We start from the raw sequence: 25,998 nt of genomic DNA, 5'->3' as shown, positions 1-25,998 counted from the left end.
CCTCTTCATTTTACAGATAGGAAAACGAAGAAACTGCCTACTCTAGGAATGGCTCCCTGATCCTGCAGTTGGTAACCACATCAACTTAATAAGCTCAAGTCTAATGTTTTCCTCACTATATCATGTTGTTTTGTGGAGGTGATGTTGCTCATATAGGAGGGAAGGGATAATCTAGGAAGGGATATTCTAGGTAGTAACAGTATGAAATTAGACAATGGATGTGGAAAGGATGAGGGTCTTTTTTATCTGGCAGTGATTGTTGTTGCTCAGTTTCTTCAGTTATAATCTTTTCTTCATGATCCCATTTGGAATTTTCTTGGCAAAAAAAAAAAACTGAATTGATTTACCATTTCATTGTCCAGCTTATTTTACAGATGAGTAAACTGAGGCAAATAGAGTGACCCAGGGTCGTATATATAAGTGTCTGAGAATGGATTTGAACTCAGGTCTTCCTGACTCCAGACCCAGTGCTCTATCCACTGTACTAACTAGCTACCTATAAATGCTATGCTATTATCCCCAATTTACAGATGAGTGACTTATCTAGTGATTTGTCACACAGTTACTAATTATCTTAGGCTGGTTTTGGATTTAACTTCCTGATTCCAGACTCAGGGCTCTATTTTCACTGTACCACCTAACTGTCCTATGAAATTAATGTAACCAGTTAACATTGCTGGTTTTAATAGCTGTAAAATGTGGACCCATGACAGTTAGGATCTTACCAATATGAACTCGCAAAACTTTGAAAAATAATGTTATTGGGTTGCTAGGGAAATGAGACAAGGATGGTTTAAAGGTTGAAATCTTTCATTTCCATTTGATCCATTCTGAATATGTTAATCACACAAGAAATATTAACTTACCCAGCTCCTGAGTATATCCTGTTTTTTTCTCTAGTAAATAAGCTTCGTGTTTTGTGGACAATCCATAAATTCTAAAGTTATATCTCACTCCAGGCTGAAAAGCAGCTGTGGATGCAAAGGGAGATTTGTTAATCATAGTCATAGCATTTTCATTATTACTGAAAAATTAATAGAGATATTTATTTTATTTTAGTTTAGTTTAGGGTATTTTAATCCAGTTTTGGTAAGCATTCAGTTTTCACACTTTGTGGTTTACCTCTTTCAGTGTTCTTTCTCTAGATATGCTCTCAGGCCCTCCATTTCCAAGGTAACTATGCCTTCCTTCATACCTTCTCCTGGACCAGAGAAGCATCTTATCCAAGTACCAAGCCTTTTGCATCTGACTGCTTAGCACAGGGCACAGGGTACAGATCTTTCTGTGTCTCTGTCTCTGTCCCTGTCTTTCTCTGTCTCTCTCTCTCTCTCTCTCTCTCTCTCTCTCTCTCTCTCTCTCTCACACACACACACACACACACACACACACATATCCCTCCACATCCCTTGAGGGTATATACTAAGTTCCCCCCCCATCTGTTCTACTAGCCTTTAGAATAAGTTTCCAGATATTGTGTTCATGGAGCTGGAAGTGAGAAGGCATTGTGAAAATTAACGTGAAGTCAATCCCAAGCAAGTGCAAAGCACTTATAACAAGTAAATATTATATAAGTGTATTTTGCTTTAAACAATAAATGTTCCTAGAAAGTGTGTAATGAGATTCTTTTGAAAGTGGAATCATAGTTATAATACACTAAAATTATTTTCTATTTTAATTCATTCTATGTTGGATTGTTTTATCAAGCAAATAATCCCTCCCTAATTTTTTTTTTTCCTGATTCTGTCTTTGTTTGGGCTGTTCCCATTACCTGGAATTTTCTCCCTTCTTCCTATTAAGTTCTGACCCATTCCTCAAAGCTTACTCCAAGAAAAAAAAACCCTTGATCCCTTAGTTGGTTACTACCCCATCCCCTCAATCACATAGGGCATTTTGTTCTTATAACTCTAATGTACTTATGAAATAATATTGTGCATTATAACTACTTGCAATGGTACCTTATCTCCCTACAGGAAGGAAGGAAGGGAATTTAGAGTTGATACAGGACAATTTTTCAACATCAGATTTATAGAAATCAAATGAAAGATACTTATATATTAAATGGGTCATATTGAAGAAGAATTTACAACCTAATATGATTCCCATTCCAAAGAGGCAACTCAAAATATACCTAAAGTAGGACTATAGCAACACCAGTGTCCACCTTAAATCTATATAGATGGACACACCACATTATAAAGAATTAAGTGTATTTTAAATAGGATCTACATATACTATGTTCTACCTGAAGAATCTCATGGGGCTCTGTAGAAACAAAGCCCAAGATTCAGCCCAAGTGTTTCCAGTGAGAGGTCCTCTTTCAGAGAAGTGAAAGTATATGCGATTCCCTAAAATAAGATATTGTGAACATCAAACTTTCATCATTCATTTTACTTGGAGAGCTGAAAGCTAAACCAAGGTGCCTAGAAGGCAGTTCAGAAGTTCTGGTCTAATGGGCTTAGCAAGGGAAGGTACTTCATCTAGTCAAGACATCAATTAATCTTAAGGTTGTCCTTACCAGATCTGATGATTGCACTGGTGGTATTGGAACCGAATTTTTTCCACTGGAAATCACAGACTGCATCCTGGGGATAGTTACACCAATCTACAACATAGCCTTCAGCTTTTGCTGGGTCAGGTTTCCAAGACAGATATATTCCATCTCTTGAGCCATTAACTCTCTCTTCTGTTATGTTTTGTGCACCTTGAAGAAAACATTGCTCAATTTAAATGAACTGTACATTTTAACCTCCAGAAAGATGAACTTTTAAAATATAATTTCATCTCTAAGCAGAAATACTCAATTTGACAAACATTCAGTATTAATGTTGTGTAAAGCACTGAGTCAGGTAGCGGGGATACAAAGATGGAAAATGACAAAAGTCTTTCCCTTCAAGCTTATAAATACAGTGGGAATAGGAAAACACATGGCATGTATACAAAAAAAGCACAATATAAGATAAAATGGGAGCAGGTGGATGGCATAGTGGACAGAGCCCTGGGCCTGGAGTCACAAAGATTCTTGAACTCAAATTTGGCCTCCAACTCTCACAAGTTGTATGACCCTCGGCAAGTCACTTGACCTTGTTTGACTCAGTTTCCTCATCTGTGAAAAATGAGCTGGAGAAATAAATGACAAATCATTCTAATATCTTTGCCAAGAAAACTCCAAAAAATTTTATGAAGAATCAGACATGACTGAATGATGATAACAACAAATTCTATAAGGTAAAATGTGATGGGGCTAAAGTAAAGAGAAGAAGATGAGACAATTAGACCCAGAGAAGTAAAGTAATTTGCCTAAAAAGCTCTAGGAACATGTAAGTAGGGAGAGGTGTTTCTAATGTAGACATAGGCCCTAGTATAGAGTTGGATTGTGGGCAGGGTGTATTAAGAGGCTTACTAATGACTTCCTCAACTTTTGGGTATTTCTTTCCCTTACTGAATAGCTTACCCACAGAGAGTCTTCAGATATCCCTTTTCACTTCTACAGCTGCAGATGGAGTTTAGAAACATGAAAGTTTGGGAAGTGAACTGGTGACTTAGAAGATGTAATGAAAAGAGTGGATTTAGAATTAAAGTATCTGAAGCTGCTTTTCGTAGTAGCTAGAAAATGAAAAATGAGTGGATACCCATCAATTGGAGAATGGTTGGATAAATTGTGGTATATGAACATTATGGAATATTATTGTTCCGTAAGAAATGACCAGCAGGATGAATACAGAGAGGCTTGGAGAGACATACATGAACTGATGCTGAGTGAAATGAGCAGAACCAGGAGATCATTATATACCTCAACAACAATACTGTATGAAGCTGTATTCTGATGGAAGTGGATTTCTTTGACAAAGAGAAGATCTAACGCAGTTTCATCTTTACTACTGTTTTCCAAAAGTCCCATCTAAAACCTCATCTTCTAGGAAATCATCTCAATTTCTCTTAACTAGTGATTTCCCTCTCTTAATCATTTCCTAATCTTTGTTGTGTCCTGCTTTCTAGAGCCCCCAAGTTGGGATGACAAAATATACTGTGCTTTCTAGAGTCCTCATGCCGGGGTGAAAAAACATACCATTTTAGTGAAGGAGTGATGAGGTGAGACTCTCAAGGATGGTTAAAATATGGAGTCCGTTTATTTCAAGTTCTTTCACCCTTATATACCCTAATATCCTTATGTAACCAAAGCAATACTGCAAATGCACTAAGTATATACTGCGCACATGGGACCACATAAACTACTTGCTGTTATATGTAGTTTGCCACCTGGTATCGCTCTCCCACCTGGTATCCATTCTGCTTCAGTCACAACACAAGTTGTCACCATCCCCTGACTTCTTAGGAAGGCCAAGAGATCTTAGGGAAGATGGGGAGTGGAACCACATATTATTATCAGGTTCCCTCTGGGCTAAAGGGTGTTATTCCTTACCCAGAATTCCCCTACTATCTGTGGTCCTCCACAAATCTTCATATTTTATATATAATATATATATTATATATAATTTGTACATATTCATTTGCTTGTTTTTTCCCCAATTAAGTCACAAGTTCCCTGAAGACCAAGATTGTATTTTGCCTCATGATGTATCCTCAGCATTTAGTACATAATAAATATTTAATAAATATTGATTGACTAATAGAAGATCACTTAACCTCTCTGGGTCTCATGTGTAAAACCTCTCTTTTCTCTTTCCTTTCTCCATCCCCTCTTTCTCCTTCTTCTTCATGATTGATTTGCTGAGGGTAACACAGCCAGTAAGTGTTAAGTGTTTGAGGCTAAATTTGAACTCAGGACCTCCTAACTCCAGGGCTAGTGTTCCATCCACTGCACCACTTAGTTGCCTCCAACAAGATTACTTCAAGGATCCGTCTGGTGGGAATATATAAATTTGTAACCTTCACAGTTATCTCAGGATAGCAGTGGAGGAGAGAATGTGGTATTCTGGACCATGATTTAAAATACAAGAATATAGACTTTGGGGGTAAGAACATACCTGCCAGAGAGATTTACTAATCCAATCAGGAGGGGCTTCAAATTGAAAGAGGAAAGTTACCAAGCCAGGCAAGAAAGGAATGACATGGAAAGAAGAACAATAGCTATATCTGGTAATTCACAAAAGACAACTAGGAAGAAGGACAGAACTGATATTTATGGCATCAGATATCTATATGCCATTTTACAAATTAATGTATAGGTAGTATAGTGAATTAGAAACTATTGTGATATATGTCCATATTTGAAGCTATATGTTTATATATGATTATAAATATATACAGATAGAGAGCTAGCATTTATATAATATATATTAAGTACCAGGCACTGTGCTATGTATTTTACAAATATTATCCTATTTGACCCTTTCAACAACCCTTCCTAACTCTAATTAACTAACTCTCCATTTTTTATTGGAGAAAAATTGATAAATATCAGTTTAGTGACTTGCTCAAGATCACATAGCTAATAAGCACTCAAGGCTGGATTTAATAGCTCTAAAACTGCAAAGGACCAGACGGCATCTTTATAACCCTTCAGTTATAATATAATAGACAATGAGGCACTGATGGGCTCAGTCAGTTGAGCACATGTAATATTTCTTTCTATTGCTAATTCAAAATGTGAAGGCTTGGTGAGCTCCTTTCTGACTATGAGTGACTGAAGGACTGATGTTATGTGATGAGGAAGAAGTTTTATAATTGGTTTTCCTCAAGCTAGAAAGATTGAGGACAGAGCCAGAATTAATTTCCCATAAAAAAGAATCAACAGTGGGCCCCTTTGAAGGATTAGATTTGTTGTACTTGGCTCTGAAGACAAAATCAGAAAATGAAAATTTGGTTATTAATTATATCTATTGAGGTCTTGGGCCTAAGAAACCCAGTTGGTAAACTAGGGAGATAGAAATATTAAAAAAAAAAAAACACAACAACCAAACAACAGACTTTAGAATCTATCAAAGAATTGTTTTAACTATCTCTTCACACTGTCATTTGGGGCCAGGTAGATTCCAATTGACCAAAGTAAGGCTAATGTTCTCTCTTTCAGGAAATGTTCAGGCATTCCATGTTTATTCTTTTCTCTGCTCTATTCCTAATCCTCTGGACTTTTTTCCCCCCTCTAAACCCATAGTCTTCATATCTTGGCGAGGTTTTTTCCCCTATAGATTCTTCCTTCTGATTGATAAGTTCTTTCTTGTCCAGAATCATCATTTCAGGAAACACTAGACCAACCATGTTTGCTTCTACTTTTTGTTCATTAATGATTCTGGACTTTTCTATTTCCTTGCATATGTATCCTCCCCTTCCCAGATCTCTTTTATGGATTGTCTTTCATCATTATAAGTTCCTTAAAAGTAAGGTCTTTTTTTTCCCCCTGGTATTTGTAAGCTATGTTAAAGTACAGTTCCTGCCACTTTGTAATCACCCAATAGATGCTTAATTTTTCTATTTTATTGTCATCTGCTGAGAAGTGAAGAACAGAAAATACTTTCCTTATTTTCTACCTACTATTGCTGAGAAGTATTTTGTTGAAGGCACAGAACTGAGGAGGATTTTGTCAAGCTTATGGTAAGGGTCACTACCTTTTCCTAAAAGAATATAATACTACTTCAGCAAAAGATATCCCTTAAGTTTGAAACTGGAAGTGACAGACACTACAGCTACTATTAAGGAACAGCCCAAATTTAGAATATCAGAGAAATAGTCCAGTGGATTAACTTTTAAGTTAAGTCCAGCTCAACAGTGGAACGATCTGTTTCATGCTGAAATCATATCCACTGAGGAACTTTTATGGACAGTTTCCAAGATTAAAAAGTGGATACTGAAGTTTATCATAATTTTAAATTATGCTGGCTAGATATATTTCTTACATGTGTGCTTTACTACTCTGATGTTTTTAATATGTGCCCACTCTCCCCAAGGACACTGTCACAGATGGAAAAATGGGATTGGGATTATAGGCACAAGATTATATAAATGTTATGTCTTTTCATTTTCAACAAATGTTTTGATGAAGGTTAATTGAGTACTTGTGACTACATTTTTTAAACAGGAAATATACCACTGGAGGAGGCTCATGAGCTATAGCATTTGTAGGTATAGTTATCCGCAAGGATCCCGAGGGTTGTGATTTAGAGTAGCCCTCTCCCCCTATTCCAACTTTGATCAGCATGTTTGAAGGAGGTTGAGGGGAAAAGAGCTACAACAGAGTCAGTGATGAAGTGTGGTGGGCGGGGAAGAGAAGAAGAGGAGGGAGAGCACTGGCAGTAAGTATGAGAGTTGCTATACATATTTGTTTGTATATGTGTATGTTTTACTAAAGTAAAAGTTCTTTGAGGGCAAAGATTTTGTGCTATTCCATTCCAGGGCCTTACACAGTGCTCTGTATGGCTTCCAAATGGAATTAAAATTGAACCTGCTACCCATAAAAAGTTCCCCCACATAAGAAGCAATTAACAACTTTTTATTGTTGTTAGAGAAGCAACTAACAACAGTTTCTTTTATCTCTTAAGTAGGAAAGAACATTTTATGTAAAAATAAAAAGACAGAGGATAGCATCATAATTTCTTGTGAGATTTTTTTTAAGGATATATACTTACTGTTTTCAGTATCTCCAGAGACCACGATGACTGAAGGGGTAGAAGATCCAATACTATTGAAGGCTACAACACTAATCTCATAGGATTGTTGGTCAATAATTTTTTCAGTGCTGTTACTGTCTGATTCAGAAAAGAAAATGTTCTCCCTATGCACTTCTCCCAGTGTTTTCATAACTATGCTATAATTTTGGATTTTTCCATTAGCTTGAAATGTTGGTAGAGGCTGAAAAGAAATATTGAGAAACATTTTAAAATAATCTTCACTCTATAGGCCATACCATCTAAATTTTTTTTCCTCCCTAGAGATTTCTAATATTTCCAGATCACATATATACATACACACATATGTGGGTGATTATGATTTTCATTGATACTTCTGTTTTTACTTTGCATTTGTTTTTGAAAATATCTTCTCCTATCTACCTAGCAAGTATATCTTATAAACAAAGTTTGTTTTTTTTTTAAATAGGGAAAAGAATCAGTATAGCAAAACTAATCAATATATTGACAGAACCTGGCAGTACATGCAATACAATACTCTCTATCCATCATTCCCCATCTCTGCAATGAATAAAGATATATCCTCTCAACTGGATTCCATGGTCTAACTCAATCATAGTGTTTAATTATGTTTTTTTATTGTTCTTTCTATTTACATTGTCATGGTTATTGTGAATATCGAGAGCACGATTTTCTAAACTAATCATAAGTCAGTTATTTTGATCTGAGAATGGGCAGTCAAGTTAAAAAACAGAACTGGGAGTACTGGACTTGGAATCAAAAAAAGTGAGTTTGTGTCCTGGCACACTATGAACCTGGAACGTAATTTCACCTTTTTTTGAGGGGAGGGAAGCCTCGGTTTCTTAATCTGTAAAATGAGGGAATTGGATTAGTGGGTCTCTGTTATCCCTTCCATTTCAAAAAGAGATCCCAAGTCTTAAAGAAGAAAAATGACTTTTTTGAAAATTAGAGTTGGGCAAAGGGAAGCCAGTGAAGTTTTAGAGACCAAGATAAAATAAAACAAAATATAAAGAATGAAAAAATAGTATAGAATGTGAAATATAAGAAAAACAACAGATATGAAGAACAGACCAAGAGCAAAACATAAGAATAAGTGATCTATCTGAAATTTATGATTCCCTCAAAAAACCTTGACACAATAATGCAAGAAAAAAAATAATAAAGAAAATAGTTCTGAGGCAGTTAAGTGGTCAAAAGGACCCCAAAGTCAAAAGGACCTGAATTCAAAACTAGCTGCAGACATTTGACAATAATAGCTGTATGATCTTGGACAAGTCACTCAATCCCAATTGCCTTGCTAAAACAAAAAACAAAACACAACAGTCCTGAAGTGATCGAACAAGAGGAAAAAGTATAAATAGAAAAAAAAATCTACCAATCACTACCTCAAAAAAATCATATAAGTAAAACATAAAGGAACAATATTGCCAAATTTTGAAACCCCCAGTTCAAAGAGAAAATTTTACAAACCACAACAACAACCACTACCACCACTACCACAACAATAAAGCAAATTCAAATATGTTGGAGCTACAATTAGAATTGCACAGGACCTATTAGTGACTACAATAAAAGACTGCAAGTTCTGGAATACTATCAACAATCAAAAGAACTAGAGTTGAGCCTAAAATGTATCCAGAAAAATTAAGTATTATATTGACCTAGAAAAAAGAATAATTACAAATTATTGCTGACTAAATGCTGACTCCTGTATTGTTGAAGGAGTACAAAAGTGGCCAGTACCCTCTGACCTCTAAATTTCAGTTACCTAAAGCAAAATTCTGCATACTCTAATGTAAATAAAAGCCTCAAACATCCTATCTTTATAGTCCTAGGCACAGCAGACCTGGCCTTGGAGAAAATAAGACATATTTTTACTTTTCCATAAGGGACTAAATGTTTTTTATAATCCTCTCATTTCTGAATATATCTACCCACACCCAAAACATCCCTTGTCACTGACCACATTCTAAAAATATGTGCAGCCTTCTGCCTTCCTGGTTCCCTACCTCTGTAAGAAGGAAATATTTCATTATCTAGTCTCCATTACCATCATTAGGTTTTCAGTTACTCAGAGTTTAAATTATTTTATGAACTTTTCATTTTCACTGTTGTATATATTGTTCATCTGGTTCTACTTATTTTATTTTCCTTTAGTTCATATATATCTTCCCATGATTCTCTGAATTCTGGCTTTTTTTTTTTAATTACCCATGACTATTCTATTGCATTCCTATTCCATAACTTTTCACATATTCTTTAGTTGATGTGTACCCACCTTGTTTCCAATTCTTTATTGTAACAGAAAATGCCGGCAGGAGTTATTGAGAATTTCTTTTTTCACCAATAGAAATTTATACTCCTTGGAAGCTCTAATTATTAAGATTTATTGTTATTTGTCCTTTGCTCCAGAAGAAGACCATTAAATCAGAAAGGAGATGTCATGACTTGCAAGTGAATTGGATTTAAGAGAGAGAAGGCTGTGCAAAATCACCAGCTTCCCTTCCCCGTCCAGAGCCATCTGGGTCTAGTGGCTAGATATAGATCAAGATGACTAGAGATGGTACCCTAAGGTTTGTACTAGACTTCAAAAAAGGGAAGGAAATTCACCATACCACTCAAGATGGCCCATTTTACTTCAAAATAATTCTAATTGCCGGGAAGTATTTCCTTACATCAAACCTAATTGACTCTATAGTTCCTTATTCATTTAAAAAAAATTTTAGCCCCTTAATCATTTCCTAATTTTTCCTTTTTGTGGCAGCCTTTCAAGTACTTGAAGACAGCTCTCCTGTCTCTTTACCACCACCTCCCTTTCCTCTCCATATCAGCCCTTTTCCAACTCTCTTTTTAATAGGTTAAAGATTCTAAGTTCTCAGTCAATTCTACATGTTTTGGGTTCTAGTCACCATTTAAGTCACTGTCTTCTGAAAGTATTCCAGTTTGTTAATGTCCTTACTAAGAGGAAGGTTTCAGAAGTGAGACTATTATGTATTTTATTTTCTACATGATTTGTCCCTCAATGTAGACTAAGATTTTGGGCTTTGGGGATACCATTTCCTTTCTTTACTCCTATTGAAATTGCAGATTTCTATAGAATTTAAACTTTTTAGCAAAACTGCTATCTAGTTGACTATTCCCTCCCATCCTGAAGTTGGAACTGTGTAGGTCTTCGAATTTATCCTCATTTTATTTCATCTTATTAGATGTATCCTCCCATTCTATCTTATCAAAAAAAAGTTTTAATTGCCTTCTACTATGTTCACTAGCCCTGCCAACTTTCCTTCATCTGCAAATTTGATAAGAATATAATCTATTCTCCAACCAAGTCACTGATAGAAATGTTTAACAGCACAGGAGTTCAAAGAAAATTTATCCCTGGGTATTCCACTTCATCCAAGTGGACATCTAGCTCACATCTTTCAATCTCATCCACAAAACTAATATAAAAGAATATGAGAAATCCTTGGCTAAAACCCAGATAAACTACTTCTGCAATCTTTCCATGACAGCATCCCTGCCAAAAAAGGAAATGAAATTAGTCTGTCATGACTTACCCTTGATTAAGATGCTCTGGCTCTAAAAATAACAATACAATTCACTTGGAAGAATAAAAGAACAAGAATATCAAGGCAATCATCAGTGGAAAAAAATGTGAAGAAAGGTAATCTAGCTGTACCAGATCTCAAACTTATCATTATATATAAGATATAATTATCAAAACAATCTGGTATTGGCTAAGAGATGGAATGGTGGATCAGTGGAATAGATTAAGTATCAACACATGGTAGTAAATGATCATAGTAACAGTATACGATAAACTCAAAGATTCAAGATTTGGGGACAAAAACTCATTATCTGACAAAAACTTCTGTAAAAACTAGAGAACGATATGGCAGAAACTAGGTATAGACCAACATCTCATATCATATACCAAAATAAGATCAAAATAGGTATATGATTTACATATAAAAGATGACACATAAACAAATTAGAAGAGCATGGAATAGTATACCTGTTAGATTTATGAATAAGATAAGAATTTAGGATCAAACAAGAGATAGATATTATTATGAAATATAAAGGAGAAATTTTGATTATATAAAATTAAAAAGTTTTTGCATAAACAAAACCAAATGTAACCAAAATTAGGAGAGCAGAAAACTGGGGAAAAATTTTTTGAGCAGGTATTTCTGATAAAAATCTCATTTCTTAAATATGTAAAGAACTGAGTCAAATTTATAAGAATACAAGTTATTCCCCCGCTGCCAAATGGTCAAAAGATATGAACAGGCAGTTTTTGTACAAAGAAATCACAACTATCTATAGTTATATGAAAAAATCTTCTAAAATAACACTTATTGGAGAAATGCAAATTAAAACAACTCTGTGGTACCATCTTATATCTATCAGACTACTATGATAAAAAAGGAAAATAATAAATTTTGGAGAGAATGTTGAGAAAACTGGGACACTAATGCACTGTTGGAGTTACAAACGGATCCAACCATTCTGGAGTGCAATATGGGAACTATGTCCAAAGGACTATGAAACTCTGCATACCCTTTGATACAGCAATATCACTGCTAGGTTTATATCTCAAAGAGATTTTTTTTAAAAAAGGAAAGGATATACTTAAACAAAAATATTTATAGCAGTTCTTTTTGTGGTGATTAAGAATCAGAAATTGAGGGGATATCCATCGATTGGAGAATGGCTGAACAGGCTGTGGTATATAATTGTGATGAAATATTATTGTGCTACAAGAAATGACAGAAAAGATGATTTCAGAAAAATCTGGAAAGACATATGAACTGAAGCAAAGTGAAATGAGCAGAATCAGGAAAACATTATTTACAATAACAACAATATTATATTATAAAGAATTGTGAATGACTTAGCTATATTCAGCAATATAATGATCCAAGACAATCCCAAAGGATTCATGTTGAAACAAACTATCTGCCTCCAGAGAAAGAATTGATATTGTCTGAATACAGACAAAATATACTATTTTCACTTTATTTCTTTCATTTATGTTTGAATCTTCTTGTACAAAATGACAAATATAGAAATTTTTTTTTTATATTGCATAGGTATATCCTATATTAAATTGCTTACTGTTTCAGGGAAGAGGGAGGAAGGAAGAAAGAGGAGAAGAGAAGGATACAATTGGAATTCAAAACTATTTTTAAAATGTTAAAAATTGTTTTAATATGTAATTGGAGAAAGTAAAATATTATTAAAAAGAATAAAGATAGATATTTAAATAATCTTGGATTGGATTTCTTTGTTCCAGGTTCACAAAGTATATCTCTTTTCTCATAAACTATAGTCATGAATGAGTTTGAATAAGATTCCTAGCTTAAAATTGTCTGATTTATTTTTGCCTTTTCAGGAACTTACTGACTTAGTTGTTTGGATTTTTTTTTTGGTAAATTCATGGCACATTTTGAAAATTCACACAACAATTTGAATACATATTCACTTATTTATAGCCATCCTTATTTTCAATGAAAGCAATATACATTAATTAAAACAAAAAAAAGCTTTTGCTTTATTCTCTTTATAAGATTCTTCTGATCATTATTCTTCTGTGCTATGGATTTATTCTTTTCTATCATTCAACTTGCATTTGGAAGGGGAAAAAAAAAGATATTCTGACTCTACTGATTGCTGGTCTCCTTTCTAAAGCTCACAAATTCTACTTTTATTTAATTTTGCCAGCATTTAAAATCAAGTTCACTTGCCAATATTGTAAATATTTCTTCTCTTTCTCTCTCTCTTTTAAAAACAACAACACCTTTTCCATTCTCTCCCTCTTCCAAGACTTTTCAAAGATTGCTAATCGCGATTTAGCTACCATATCTCCCAGTTCTTTCAGAACTTTGGTATGTAGTTTATATGAACTGAATGATTTAAACTCATTGAAAGTTTTGTTATGTCCTCTTATCTCTTCATTTATCTTTCCTTTCTGGTATCATCCCCTTGACAGAGAAATCATTATTAAATGGTTTTGTCTTTTTTCACTGTCTATTATCATTTCATCTACTCTAAACAATAAAGTTAACCCTTTTTGATCTGCTTATCCCCAACATATCTTTAAATATCCTGTCCTTATAAGTAAAATATAGATATTTAAAATTAAAATCATATTCAAAATAAAAAATTTTAAATATGCTGCTTTTAGCAAGGAAATATTATTAATAGGATCACAGCTCTAGAGGTGGAGATGTTAGAGATCATCTTGTTTAATGTCCTCATTTTATGAATGAGTAACTAAGGCTCATAAAGGAGAAATGAGCTGCCCAAGATCATAAAGGTAGTAAGGAATAGAGCTGAGATTTGACCCCAGGACAACTGTCCCACATTCTGCACTCTTTCCCCTGGACCACAATGAATTGGGAAAATGAAATAATCAAAACTGGGCATCTAGAAGCTTAATCTAGGATGACCTGAAGAGAAATAACTAGGATGAGAGAACTGACAGGAAACTATTGCAACAGTCCAGGCATATTAGGAGGATATCTAAAGTAGAAGCAGTGAAAATAGCAAGGAGGGAACAAATGTGAAGGATACTGAGGAAAAAGAACTTGATAAGTGATTAAATCTTGCAGGGGTAAAGATGAAGTAGGAAATCAAAGAAGTCACTGGAATTACAAGCACTTGGGGGGAAATGGGGATGCTTTTAATAATAAATAGGAAAGTTGGGAAAAGGAACAGGTTTTGGGGAAAAATGATGAAATAAATTTCAGATATGCAAATCTTAGAGTAGTCATGGAACATTTAGGGGAAGCTATCCAGAAAGCATTTGAAAACCTGAATCCAAAACAACTCACCTTCCAGAATATTTTCACATTATATCCCATTGAAACTGGTTCCACAATTCTCCAGACATCGAGAGCCCCTGAGGGCACTAAAATGAACCAAAGAAAACGTTTCAGGCCATGCCAAGAATTCATAGCAAGACATTCAGGTTGTCTCCAGTCCAGAAAAGAAACTTTTGCCCAACCTCTTACCAACCAATTTCTCTGTTCATCTATGTGTGTTGCTGAACACTGAAGGAGGAAGGGAAAATAAACAACAACATTCTAGATGAATTCATTAAAATTCATACTATATAACTATATAAATTTATACTATATAACCTCAACTGACTTTTGACATTAGGCAATGTCAAAACAAAGTAGAAAAAATGACTGTAATAAAATATTAAATGTGTAATAAGAATTAACAAATATATAGAATTCATAGAAACAAGAGAAGATGTATATCAAGTAACACAGAGTGAAATAAAAAGAAATGGGAGAACATAAATATTGACTACAACAATGAAAATGAAAAAAAAATCACTAGAAAAAGATGAACTCTTGAGTGAATGGAAAACCAACAATGGTCCTAGAGTCCTAAATACTTCCTTCTCCTTAAAGAGAGGGAATAGAAAAGGGCAGAATATTTTTTTATTATGTATTTTTTTTTCTTATGAGAAAGAATTCAATTGGGGTAGAGGGAGAAGTGATGGATATGAGGGCGTGTATATCTGGAAAGATAGTGGAGTAAAAACAAAAGACATCAATAATTTTTTTTTCTTTAGAAGAAAGGATGTAAACTCTATAAAGTAGGGACTGCTTTGTTGTTGCTTTTGTATTCCTAGAGACCTGCATAATGCTTTGATCACAGTAGATCCTTAATATTTATTGAATGAAATTACATTTGTTGGATAGGATAATCTATAGAAAGTAAGCCAGGTAAATTCCCTTAATTCCAGAATTTCCAAGGGTAGGAGGCTACCATTATTCTTTTGCCTGATTTCTAAAAGTACAAAAGGTACCTATTGACCTGAAAGATGCTATACAAATACTTGATAGTGAGCCAGAAGGGGTCAGAGCTGAAAAGTCTCCCTCTCTTGTTATCTGAATCCCTGTCCAAATTGTACAAAATTCCCAGTTAAATTGGCATTAAAAAACAAAAACTACTTTATTTGTGACTGACCACTTAAACATGAGAAATAAATTCTTTTAACTCCTAACAAAATCTCCAGTTTGAGTTTCACTTTTGAAGTTATAACCCTCAGAGCACACATCTGTAAAGTACCCAGAAAACAAAAATGAAATCTATGTCTATTTGAAATTTTAAAAAAATTCAATGAAAGAAAAAAAACCATTCATTTATAACTCCTTTATTTTGCTTAGTACTTTGTAAATGGCTCAATAATCTTCTAATAAAATGATCTCTTTTTTATTAGAGCTTTTTTTTTTTTGACAAAACATATGCATGGGTAATTTTTCAACATTGACCCTTACAAAAACTTCTGTTCTAATTTTTCCCCTCTTTCCCTCCACCCTCTCCCCTAGATGGCAGGTTGTCCCATACATGTTAAATATGTTAAAATATATGTTAAATACTATATGTATATATAGTTACACAGTTCTCTTGTTGCATAAGAAAAATTGGATTTAGAAAGAATGTGAAAATAACCTGGAAAGAAAAAAATGCAAGCAAACAATAATAGAAAGAGTATAAATGCTATGTTGTGGTCCACACTCATTCCCCAGTGTTCTTTCACTGGGTGTAGCTGGTTCTGTTCATTAATGATCCAATGGGACTGATTTGGATCCTCTCATAAAATGATCTCCTGTGACAGAAAATCAAGAGATCCATCAGCCTGAAAAAATAATTTTCTTTCTTCTGTCAATGTTTCTAATACATGGCACTAAGAAAAAGGATTTTCAAGATTTGCTTCTCCTTTAGGGTACAGACTAAGCTGCATGACCTTAAGTAAGCCCCTAATTACTTTTTCTGTAAAATGGAAATACTCTGCCTTATCTGAGAGGCTAAGATCAAGATCAAGATGTAAGGTCTTTGATTCTATGATTATTTGGGTAGAATAAGGTCATACTGCTTATCTCTGTTACAAGGGGAAAGTTTTGTAAGCCTCAAAATGTTATATAAAGATGAATTAATAATTCACCTTGCACAATGCCTAGAGAACCATCCACAGAGCCAAGACTTGGCTTCAAGTCCTGCCTGACACATGCTGACTATGTGACCCAGGATATGATTCAACTTCTCACAGCCAAAAGCATCTTTCTGCAACAGAAAGTGGCAGAGACAGACAAGCACAACCACATAGAGACATAGATGTAATATTCTTCTCTAAAATGTAATGTTCTCTGGGATAAGTTTCTTGGGGGGCTTCTGGAGGCAGCCTTCATTTCAGTTCAGAGTAATCTCCCCGAATGCAGCCAGGAGTTAAAGTCCAAATCCTTTATTGTCTCCTTCAAAGTCTTATCTCCTTCACTTGGGGCTCGGCTAGTTTTTCTTAAAGGCCTTCTCTAGTCTTGTTTCCAAGAGCTTAAGCTGCCTTCTCTGGCTTCTAAATCTCCTCAACTGAATCCTGGCTGAGGCTGTGAGAGCTTCTAGGGGGCTTGTATGTCTGGCCGTGAGAACTTTTTGCTTATATGCTGTACACTGAGTATACACCAATCAGTATATCATTAGGAAACCACTATTTGTTGTAGGATTAAATCAGTGCTAAACTAGATTTAACCACTATCTCCTCAATTCCACTTACTTAGCACCTTGTAAGAATCCTAACACATAGAGAAAGAGAGAGATTGAGGAAGACAGACAGAGGAGGGAAGACAGAGACAGAGAGAGATTGAGGAAGGGAGGGGGAAGGAAAGAGGGAGAGAGGAAGGAGAGAGAGAAGGAGGGAGACAGTTAAAAAAGACAGAGAGAGGGGAGGAGAACAGAGACAGAGACATAGTGTGCAAACATATTACATATTGGTAAAGATTTGAAGAGAAAGATTGTACATTTTACTTTGCTATCCCCATTTTCAATAGCTCTGAATTAATAGATTTGAATTGATTGAAGATATTTTCTCACTGGGGGATTCCTTTCACCAATGGAATTACAGGTCCATACACTAACACCTTCCTCCCCCCAAAAAATTTTTAAAAAATTATGTATTTGATACAGGAAATGTTTCTAGAGTTATGTCAAGTAGAACATAAAACCCTGATGATTTCCACTAATTACTTAAGTTTTAGGTAGTACCATGAGCCTGCAGACAAGTCTCAACCAACAATGTCTTGGAGCTGCATGCAATGGATCAAACTTACCATCTTCTTTTGTGGTGAAGTTTTTGCTTTTCCATTCACTCCATTTCCAAAAGTGGTTTGCAGTGCAGCAACGTACTCGAGTTGAATATGCTGTATAAGGTTGTAGTTCTCTTAAAGTAAATTGAGAGTTGGAAGTATTGTACTGGAGAATCAAAGAAGAAATGATAAACAGAGTTTCTGTGATAAACATTAAGCTTCCCACAGCCACAGGCATCATAACTATTATAATAGAAAACTTCTAGATGTCATCTTGGAGTGAGTTTCCCCTTCACCTTGTCTTCACCATCCCCCAAAGTTTCCAAAATCTCGATCATTTCTCCATAGATCAATATCTTGCCCTTTACATCCGCAAAGAAATGAAGTACTTTTTATTCCCTTTGTCCCACAGACATTTTCTGATCCATGACCTTGACACAAAAATTCCCATTTAACTCTGATCAGACCTATCTTGATTTGAACTGAAATCTCTCAACAATGAGAAATTAAAGTGGAGATCCCAATACATCATATGCCCTTTGATGCCAGAAGTCAAGAAGAAAAATCTAAATAACTTTCAACAGCTCAATTCCATTAGGCAAGGACCATTTTTTTTTTACCTGTATTACTTTTCCATTGTGATAGATTTCAATCTGACACAAAAAACTGAGTCTTTTTTGATTGGGAATAATTTTCCATTTCAGTGTTGCCTCTGTTTCACTTAAATGTTCAATAGATATTTCATCAACAAGCTTTGGTTGAACTGTTAAGGGAGTAAAAAAAATGAATATAGATAAAAAATGTGTTCTTTAAATAAAAAACTCAAATTCCTACTGATTCTGGTAAAAGTAGATTAAAACATTCATTTGGCATAGTGGCTAGAAAGCTATCTTAAGAAAAATCAAAAGGAAGTGTATATAGAAGTACCAGACTATAGGACAAAGCTGTAATCATCAAAACAATTTGATACTGGGTAAGAAATAAAGGTACTGATCAGTGGAATAGATTAGACATACAATTTTTAGAAGCAAATAAATGAGCAAAGTAAGTTAATGCTGATAAACACAAAGATTTTAACTATTGGGGCAAGAATTCTCTATTCAATAAAAATTCTTGAGAAAACTAGAAAGCAGTATGACAGAAATTAGGTAGAGACCAATATCTCATATAGAGACCAATATAAGCTCAAAATGGGTAGATGATTTGGACATGAAGGTGACCAATATAGCCAGATTAGAGAAAAATGAAAAAATTATCTGTTAGATCAACGGAAAGGAGAAGGATTAATGACCAAACAAGAGCTAGAAAGGTTCATGGGAGGCAAAATAGGTAATTTTGATTACATACAATTAGACAGATTTTGCACAAACAAAATCAATGCTAGAAGAAAAGCAGGAAATTTGGGTAAAAAAAAATCTTTATAAGTTTCTCGACAAAGGTTTTATTTATAAAGAACTAAATCAAATTTACAAGAAAAAGAGCCATTCTCTAATTGGATAAATGGTCAAAGGACCATTTTCAAAACAGGCAATTTTCAGAGGAAGAAATTGAAGATATTAATAGCCACATTTTTAAAAATCCTCTAAAGTAGTCAGCAAATATTTCTTGACTTGACTGACTTAACTTTTGGTTATTTTAGCATAAAAACTAGTCAAATCCATCCAAATAAGAAAATGACTAGGTATGTAATATCTTCTTTTTGGAAAAATCTTCCCTTCTCTCTTCCTTAAAAAAAAAAGTTTTCTATAATAACTATGTCATGATTAAGGTACAATGAATATAGGGAAGTCATTTGGCAAATCAAAATAACATGATAACTGAGCAGGAAGAGAAGATTGTAAGTAGGGGAGGATTGCTGCTTCTAATTCTCCAATGAGAGGAAAATGTTATTAAGTAATGGAGGATTGCTAACATTAAAACTTGATTTAAGGGAAATCTTATCATAGAATCATTTCATAGCACTAGAGCTGGAAGACATCTCAAAGATCTAGTTCAAACCCCTTTCTCATTTTACATTTGAGGGAATGAACGATAGTCCAGAAAAATTAAATGATTTGGCCAGAATCACATAAGTAAGAAAAAGAACAGAACAGATGAAAAATAGATCCTCTTATTGTATCCTGCTTTCTAGACCCCCAAGTTGGGATGACAAAACATACCGTCAGTGGAGGAGTGATGAGGCGAGACTCTCAAGGATGCTGGAAATATGGAGTCTGTTTATTTCAAGATCTTCCCCCTTTATATACCCTAATACCCTCATGTAACCAAAACAACATTAAGCATGTGCTAAGCATGTACTGTGTATGTGGGACCACATAAACAACTTGCTTTTGTATGTAGATTGCCTCCTGGTATCATTCTTCCACCTGGTATCACTCTGCTTCAGTCACAACATTTATCACTGCCCCTTGACTTTTCAGGAAGGCCTTAGAGGAGATGGGGAGCCAAACCAGACATTGTAAACAGATTGCCTCTGGGCTGAAGGGTCTTATACTTCACCCAGAGTTCCCCCACTGACTGTGACTCTCTACACCTCTAAGGGTAGAGTCAGCGCCTCTTTCACTGTACCTTAGGTCCTGGAGAAATGAGTGTGTGTGTGTGTGTGTGTGTGTGTGTGTGTGTGTGTATGCGTGTGTAAAGAAATCTATTTGAGTATATAAATGTGTGTATATGTGTGTATATGCATGGATGTATGTGTGTGTGTATACACACACACATGTTTGCATTTATATGCAATACATATGTATACTGTGTATATGTTTATACATGTGCTTATATAAATATGTGTGTATGTACATGTATTTGTGGATATGTGCATGGTGCATTGTGTGCAGTATGTATATACGTGTGTTTAAATGTATTATGTATATGTACACAGTGTGTATATGTATGTATATATATATAGGTATATGTGTGCATATCTATGTGTATAGGCATATGACTGTATATATATGTGTTCATATATCAGCATGCTTGTTTATATGTGTATATATGTCTATATTTAGATATATGTGTATGCTTATATATATATATTGTGTATGTGTATATATATATGTACTGTGTATATGTATAAGTGTTAATATGTATTATATATATATAGATGCCTCTGTGTACATGTGTGCATATGTATTACATGTAATGTGTATAGTTGTATGGCATATATATATACGTGTGTATAGGTGTGCATGTATGTATTTTGTAGGTTTATGACTACACATGTATATGTCTGTATATGTGTTGTATATAGATACATGTATATGTACTTAAATGTGTATGTGTATATGTGTATTATGTGTATGGGAATATGTGCATGTATATGTTTGCATACAATGCATATATTCATAGGCATGCCTCGTGTACATGCATGCATTGTATGTGTGTATGTGTGTGTATATATTCATAGGTGTATATGTGCACTATGTGTGTCCTTGTGTATTGTACATGTGTATATATGTGTGTAAGTGTATGTGTGTTTGTGTATATATGTGTGCATGTATTGTATGAGTACGTGTGTGTGTGTGTGTGAATGTGTATGTGTCTATGTATATGTGTGTATGTATACTGTTTGTATACAATACAGTAAGAGTGTGAGCAAGCACATGTTACATGTTGGATAAAGATTTGGAGAGAGAAATTACACAGTTGACTTTGCTATATTCATATTTTTACCTTGTTGGGTTACATTAAAGAGAATGTCCACTCTTCTCTTTCTAAGTTCATTTTCTGCTGTCAGTGTGAAGTTATACATGTCCTGTATATCAGAGGTTAGTTGCCAAGTACACCAATTTCTGTGAACACAGTTGACTTTTTTCTGGGAAAACCTTTAAAACAAACAAACAAATAATTACAATAATATAATTTTGGTTGAAGTAGACTTGTTCCTGCCTAAGGAGCACATCCAGAATCTTCCAAATTGAATAAGGGCTGATGTCCAGTTGTTCCCCCAGTGAAAATTATGAGAATAAAAATAAAATTTTAAACAATTTTTTTGATAAATTTTATATTTTTTACAGAAACTATGATGTGGTACACTAGATAGAGCACTGAGCCTGGAGTCAGGAAGGCCTGGATTTAAATCTCTTAACCTCTGTCTCAGTTTCCTCTTTTGTAAAATAAGGATAATAATAGCACTCGGCTGTTGTGAGGATCAAATAAGATCATTGTAAAGTAGCTTGTAAACCTTAAAGCACGATATAACTAATAGTTATTTTACAATAAGTTGCTCCCATTTCTTCTTTGTAGTTTGTTAGAATTTCCATTGATTTCTATTGGCCAAAGAATTTTGTAACTTTCACAAAGATCACCAGACTTGGAATAAGATCTGGATTTGAGTTCCAGATCACACAACTGTGACCTTGGGAAAATGACTTAATTTCTACAATCCCATTTTTATCATTAGCAAAATGGAGATATGTGTGGTACTAATCCCACAAGATTCTTTTGAGAATCAAATGAGACATAGTTACAAAGTACTTCATAGATTTTAGAGGGTTCTATAATTAATTATAAACATCATACCAGTATAAGAAAAGTAGGAAATTAGGTAGACCCAAGTCTTGAATTAGATTGGATTCTCCCTTGGATTTGCAGCTTTTCTTTCTACTCATTAGATTTAGTAAAACTTTTAATAAACTTTGCCAGAACAAACCAGTAACCCTTCAGAAGCTGGCAATTTGGCATATTTGTTTCAGCTTTCTGTAACATCTCAGGGAAGCTTTCCGCTTAGCTCTGCATCCTGTATAGGGAAGGCTAGAATACTCCCAAACTTCAACCAGAAGACATGACTTGCCATTCAAATAAATTGTAGTTGGTTGGCATAATTTCCTCTTGCAACAATGTATCTCTTCCTGGATCCCATGTACAGTCCAAGGTCTGTAAATCCCGAGTTTGACAAGAAAAATTCTTGGGCTCTTCTATTACTCCTATGAGCACAAACAAAAGCTGTTGACAAAACGAAGTTTAAACACAGAGGATATAAACATTGTGTTAGTAATGATACAGTATCTACAGATCTAGGCACTAAGTTTCCCTGAAATTGAGTAACAACAGATCAGCCTCTTGCAATTCAGGGTGATTAGGTAGCATTCACATCACCTGCCCTTCCAGTTCCAATCGCTATCATATTCCTATGACAATTATCTAGGTAGAAAATAGGGATGACTATCCTAAGCTGTGAATAGAAGCAGTCACTAGACCTGAAATCATAAGACCTGCCCTAGAGTCCTAGCTCTATGTTCTCATAGGTACATGATCTTGGGCGTATCATTTAATTTCTCTAGCCCTCAGTTTTGTCCTCTGTAAAATGGGAAGATATCATCTGTCCTATCTACCTTACACAGTTGTTATGAAGAACAAATGAGATCATACAGGCATTGCATTTGGTAAGTGAATAATATATTAGGCAATTAATATTATAATAATATATATTTGTGTTGTAGATATATAATAAATATATATTAATAAATACATTATAGAATTAGTATATAATTGTACAGTTAATAATAAAAATACAATGTATTTTTCCTTCCTTTCTTTCTCTACCATGGCCAAAAAATTCATCCCTAAGGAGCCAGCCCACTGATGACAGACCTCTCTACCTTTAGCTAGGCTGGTTCCCAAAAAACAGGCATGTTTTTAATCTTTCTAGTATGGTTGAATCTAACTAATCTTGGTGAAATCCCCCCAAAACACATGCTACCTCCATAGACTATGAAACTTTGGAAGAGAACTTTATGATTCTTCAGTGATTTAATCTATTTCTCTGTCTCTGTTTCTCTCTTTGTCTCTCTGTCTCTTTATACATATTTCTATGGGCTTTTGTGTATATATATATACATACATACACACACACACATATATAGATACACATCCGTATCTATGGAGATATATATATATATATATATCTCCATAGATACGGATGTGTATCTATCTAGGTTTTTTCAGTTGTGATGGTGAGGCACATTTCCACACCTGTTCCAAGAAACACACAACCCAGGGCTGATAACAGTCCTTTGTCAGGTGAGGAATTGAGAAGAGTTATAAAAGTTGAATGTAGCCCAGCAACCCAACATAAAGCCACATGTGGGTCCTAGGAGATGAAGGTCTTCCAGCAAGATATAGCAGAATGAAGGAACAGAACAATAAAAATGTATAAGGGTAGCTATGAGCAACAGATATTAATGATAGATTGATAATGTGGCTGTAAAACCAATACAGAATTTTTTTAATGTGTCTATTAGGAAAGAAACAAATATGAGGCTTGAAATGAAAATTTTCATGGAATACTGTTCAAAATGATGTCATAACATAATTCATTTCCCATAGTGTTTTTAAAGTAAGAATATTGGTGTATAGAGGATGGGACTAGGAAGTAGTACTGGAAAGAGGGATGGGGGAAGAAGAAGGATTCTGGCCATGGGAGTAGACACAGCAACAGAATAGCAGGAGCATGTCAGATACTCAAGGCAGGGCAGCTAGAAATATACTCTGTTGAGGTTTCCATATACCCCCAGGAACACTAAGGGAACTAACTCCGTCCATCCAACATTAACCAATCCTATATATTCTCTTGTACCTTCCATAATTCACCAGGGAATTTCCCAGGGAATTCAGTTTATCTTCCTGGTAATGCTCTTGAGCCTGGGCAACAGCTAGGGTATTCATGCTATCTACTTCCTGGCTCTGATGTACTGTCTAAAGACAAGAAACTAAGAAAATATGAAGAAGGCTCATAAGAAAATGCATAACCAGAACAAATATAGAAAGCATTCTCTTTCTTCCTCTCCTTCTAGCAAAGACTCTGAGTGAACTTTGGACCCTCTTTCAAGTCATACTTTCCCAGCCTTCTCATCAAGCCTTGTATACCATCTGGTTTTGGGGGAAGATAGTGCTGAAGACCCAACTTCAGCCCAATTTCTTTTACTCATATTGGCTAGTGAAGGTAGGGACAGGATCTTTATTGAAAGGAGAGAGTGTGGTACAACAACTGAATGATGAAAGAAAAACATTGAAATTATCCAATCAAATAAGGTATGCAAGGATTTTTTGGAGAGTCTTTTTTTGTTGTTGTTGTTGTTAAACAGTGAGAGCAAAATAACTTACTGGAATATAAAGATAAAAGTTGAATGAAAGGGATATTTTCACAGAATCAGTTTGTTTTTCCCCTCCCCATCTCCATTTGATGTTGACCAAAATAAACCTTTGGCCCTTTAGTTTAAAAAAATATGCATTATGCCTGTGCACATACATCAATTATTTTATGTACAATAAAAGAATAGGGGAAGGGAATCAAAGAAGAGAGAAAACTATACTGCAGTAGCCAGGATGTGGATGAAACAAATCTTGGTTTTCTAATTATAAATGTATTGTTTTCCTTGGGAGCACAGTTCTGGAGAAGAGTTGCAGGTTGTCTTTTTAGTAAATGTCCCTTGTCTGATTCTGGAATACATCAATTGTACCAATTGTGCAGGGGTGTCTGTTTCATTGATTGGTTGTCCATCAAATTGGAAACTGATCTGCCTCATTGACAAAGCCTGTCATTCACAATAGGTTTTCAGTAGTTTACTAAATGGTATGTGTCTCTTAATTTTAAATTGCACACTGATTCAAGTTGCCCTGTCACCTTCAAATTAATGTGGCCATTATTTTCAGTCTTGACTTTTTCCTTAGACTTTTCATGGGTCATGGCAAGTCCAGAAGTATCCTCAGTCACCACTCCACAAAAGAGGTGTCAGGATGGATTGCTCCAAGGGAAGGATTGGGGGGGGGAATAGAAGCAGTAGTGACAGCAACAGGAGAAGGAGAAAGAGAAAGATAATGGTGGTGATGGTGAGGAAGAGGAGGAGAATGAGGAAGAGGAAGAGGAGGAGGAGGAGGTAAGCATTTCTTAATTAAGTTCACTTAATTTATTTTCTGTGGGTTTCTATATAAGGATGTTAATGTTTTTGTCAGCTAAAGAAAATCATTAAGAATTGGAATGTTGTACCTCTGGACTTTATATCATATTCTGATTCTGCCTTGGAAGCTGGGGAAGGATGGACATACAAGTCTGCTCAACTATGAGTGAGTTCTTCACATAGATGGTATGACATACACATATAATATAGGTATGTGCATATGTATATACAGAAACACACACACATATGCTTTTCTCTTTGGAAAAATAGAGGTAATAAATACATTGCATCGAAAAGAGGCAGATAGGTAGAATAGTAGATAGACTACCTGCCCTGAAGTCAGGAGGACCTGAGTTCAAATGTGGCCTCAGACACTTAGCATGTCCTAGCTTGTGA

General features: G+C 34.9%; 1 protein-coding gene across 4 annotated transcripts in view; it reads right to left on the bottom strand.

Moving 5' to 3' along the window:
• The window catches only part of OSMR (oncostatin M receptor), an 83,263-nt gene that overhangs the window by 6,000 nt on the left and 51,265 nt on the right, over positions 1-25,998 (bottom strand). For all 4 annotated transcript variants that reach the window (XM_051990129.1, XM_051990158.1, XM_051990149.1 and 1 more), the window contains 8 exons: positions 22,497-22,629; positions 21,377-21,528; positions 18,328-18,470; positions 17,732-17,873; positions 14,444-14,520; positions 7,584-7,806; positions 2,516-2,701; positions 867-971 (listed from right to left, as the gene is read on the bottom strand). In XM_051990129.1, coding sequence (XP_051846089.1) covers positions 867-971; positions 2,516-2,701; positions 7,584-7,806; positions 14,444-14,520; positions 17,732-17,873; positions 18,328-18,470; positions 21,377-21,528; positions 22,497-22,629 — 1,161 coding nt within the window. The remainder of the gene's footprint in view (positions 1-866; positions 972-2,515; positions 2,702-7,583; positions 7,807-14,443; positions 14,521-17,731; positions 17,874-18,327; positions 18,471-21,376; positions 21,529-22,496; positions 22,630-25,998) is intronic.

The sequence above is a fragment of the Antechinus flavipes genome, chromosome 1 (genome assembly GCF_016432865.1).
Source record: "Antechinus flavipes isolate AdamAnt ecotype Samford, QLD, Australia chromosome 1, AdamAnt_v2, whole genome shotgun sequence".
Classification (NCBI taxonomy): domain Eukaryota; kingdom Metazoa; phylum Chordata; class Mammalia; order Dasyuromorphia; family Dasyuridae; genus Antechinus; species Antechinus flavipes.
The sequence above is the reverse complement of the archived record's forward strand: the minus strand, read 5'-3'. Positions and strand labels throughout refer to the sequence as shown.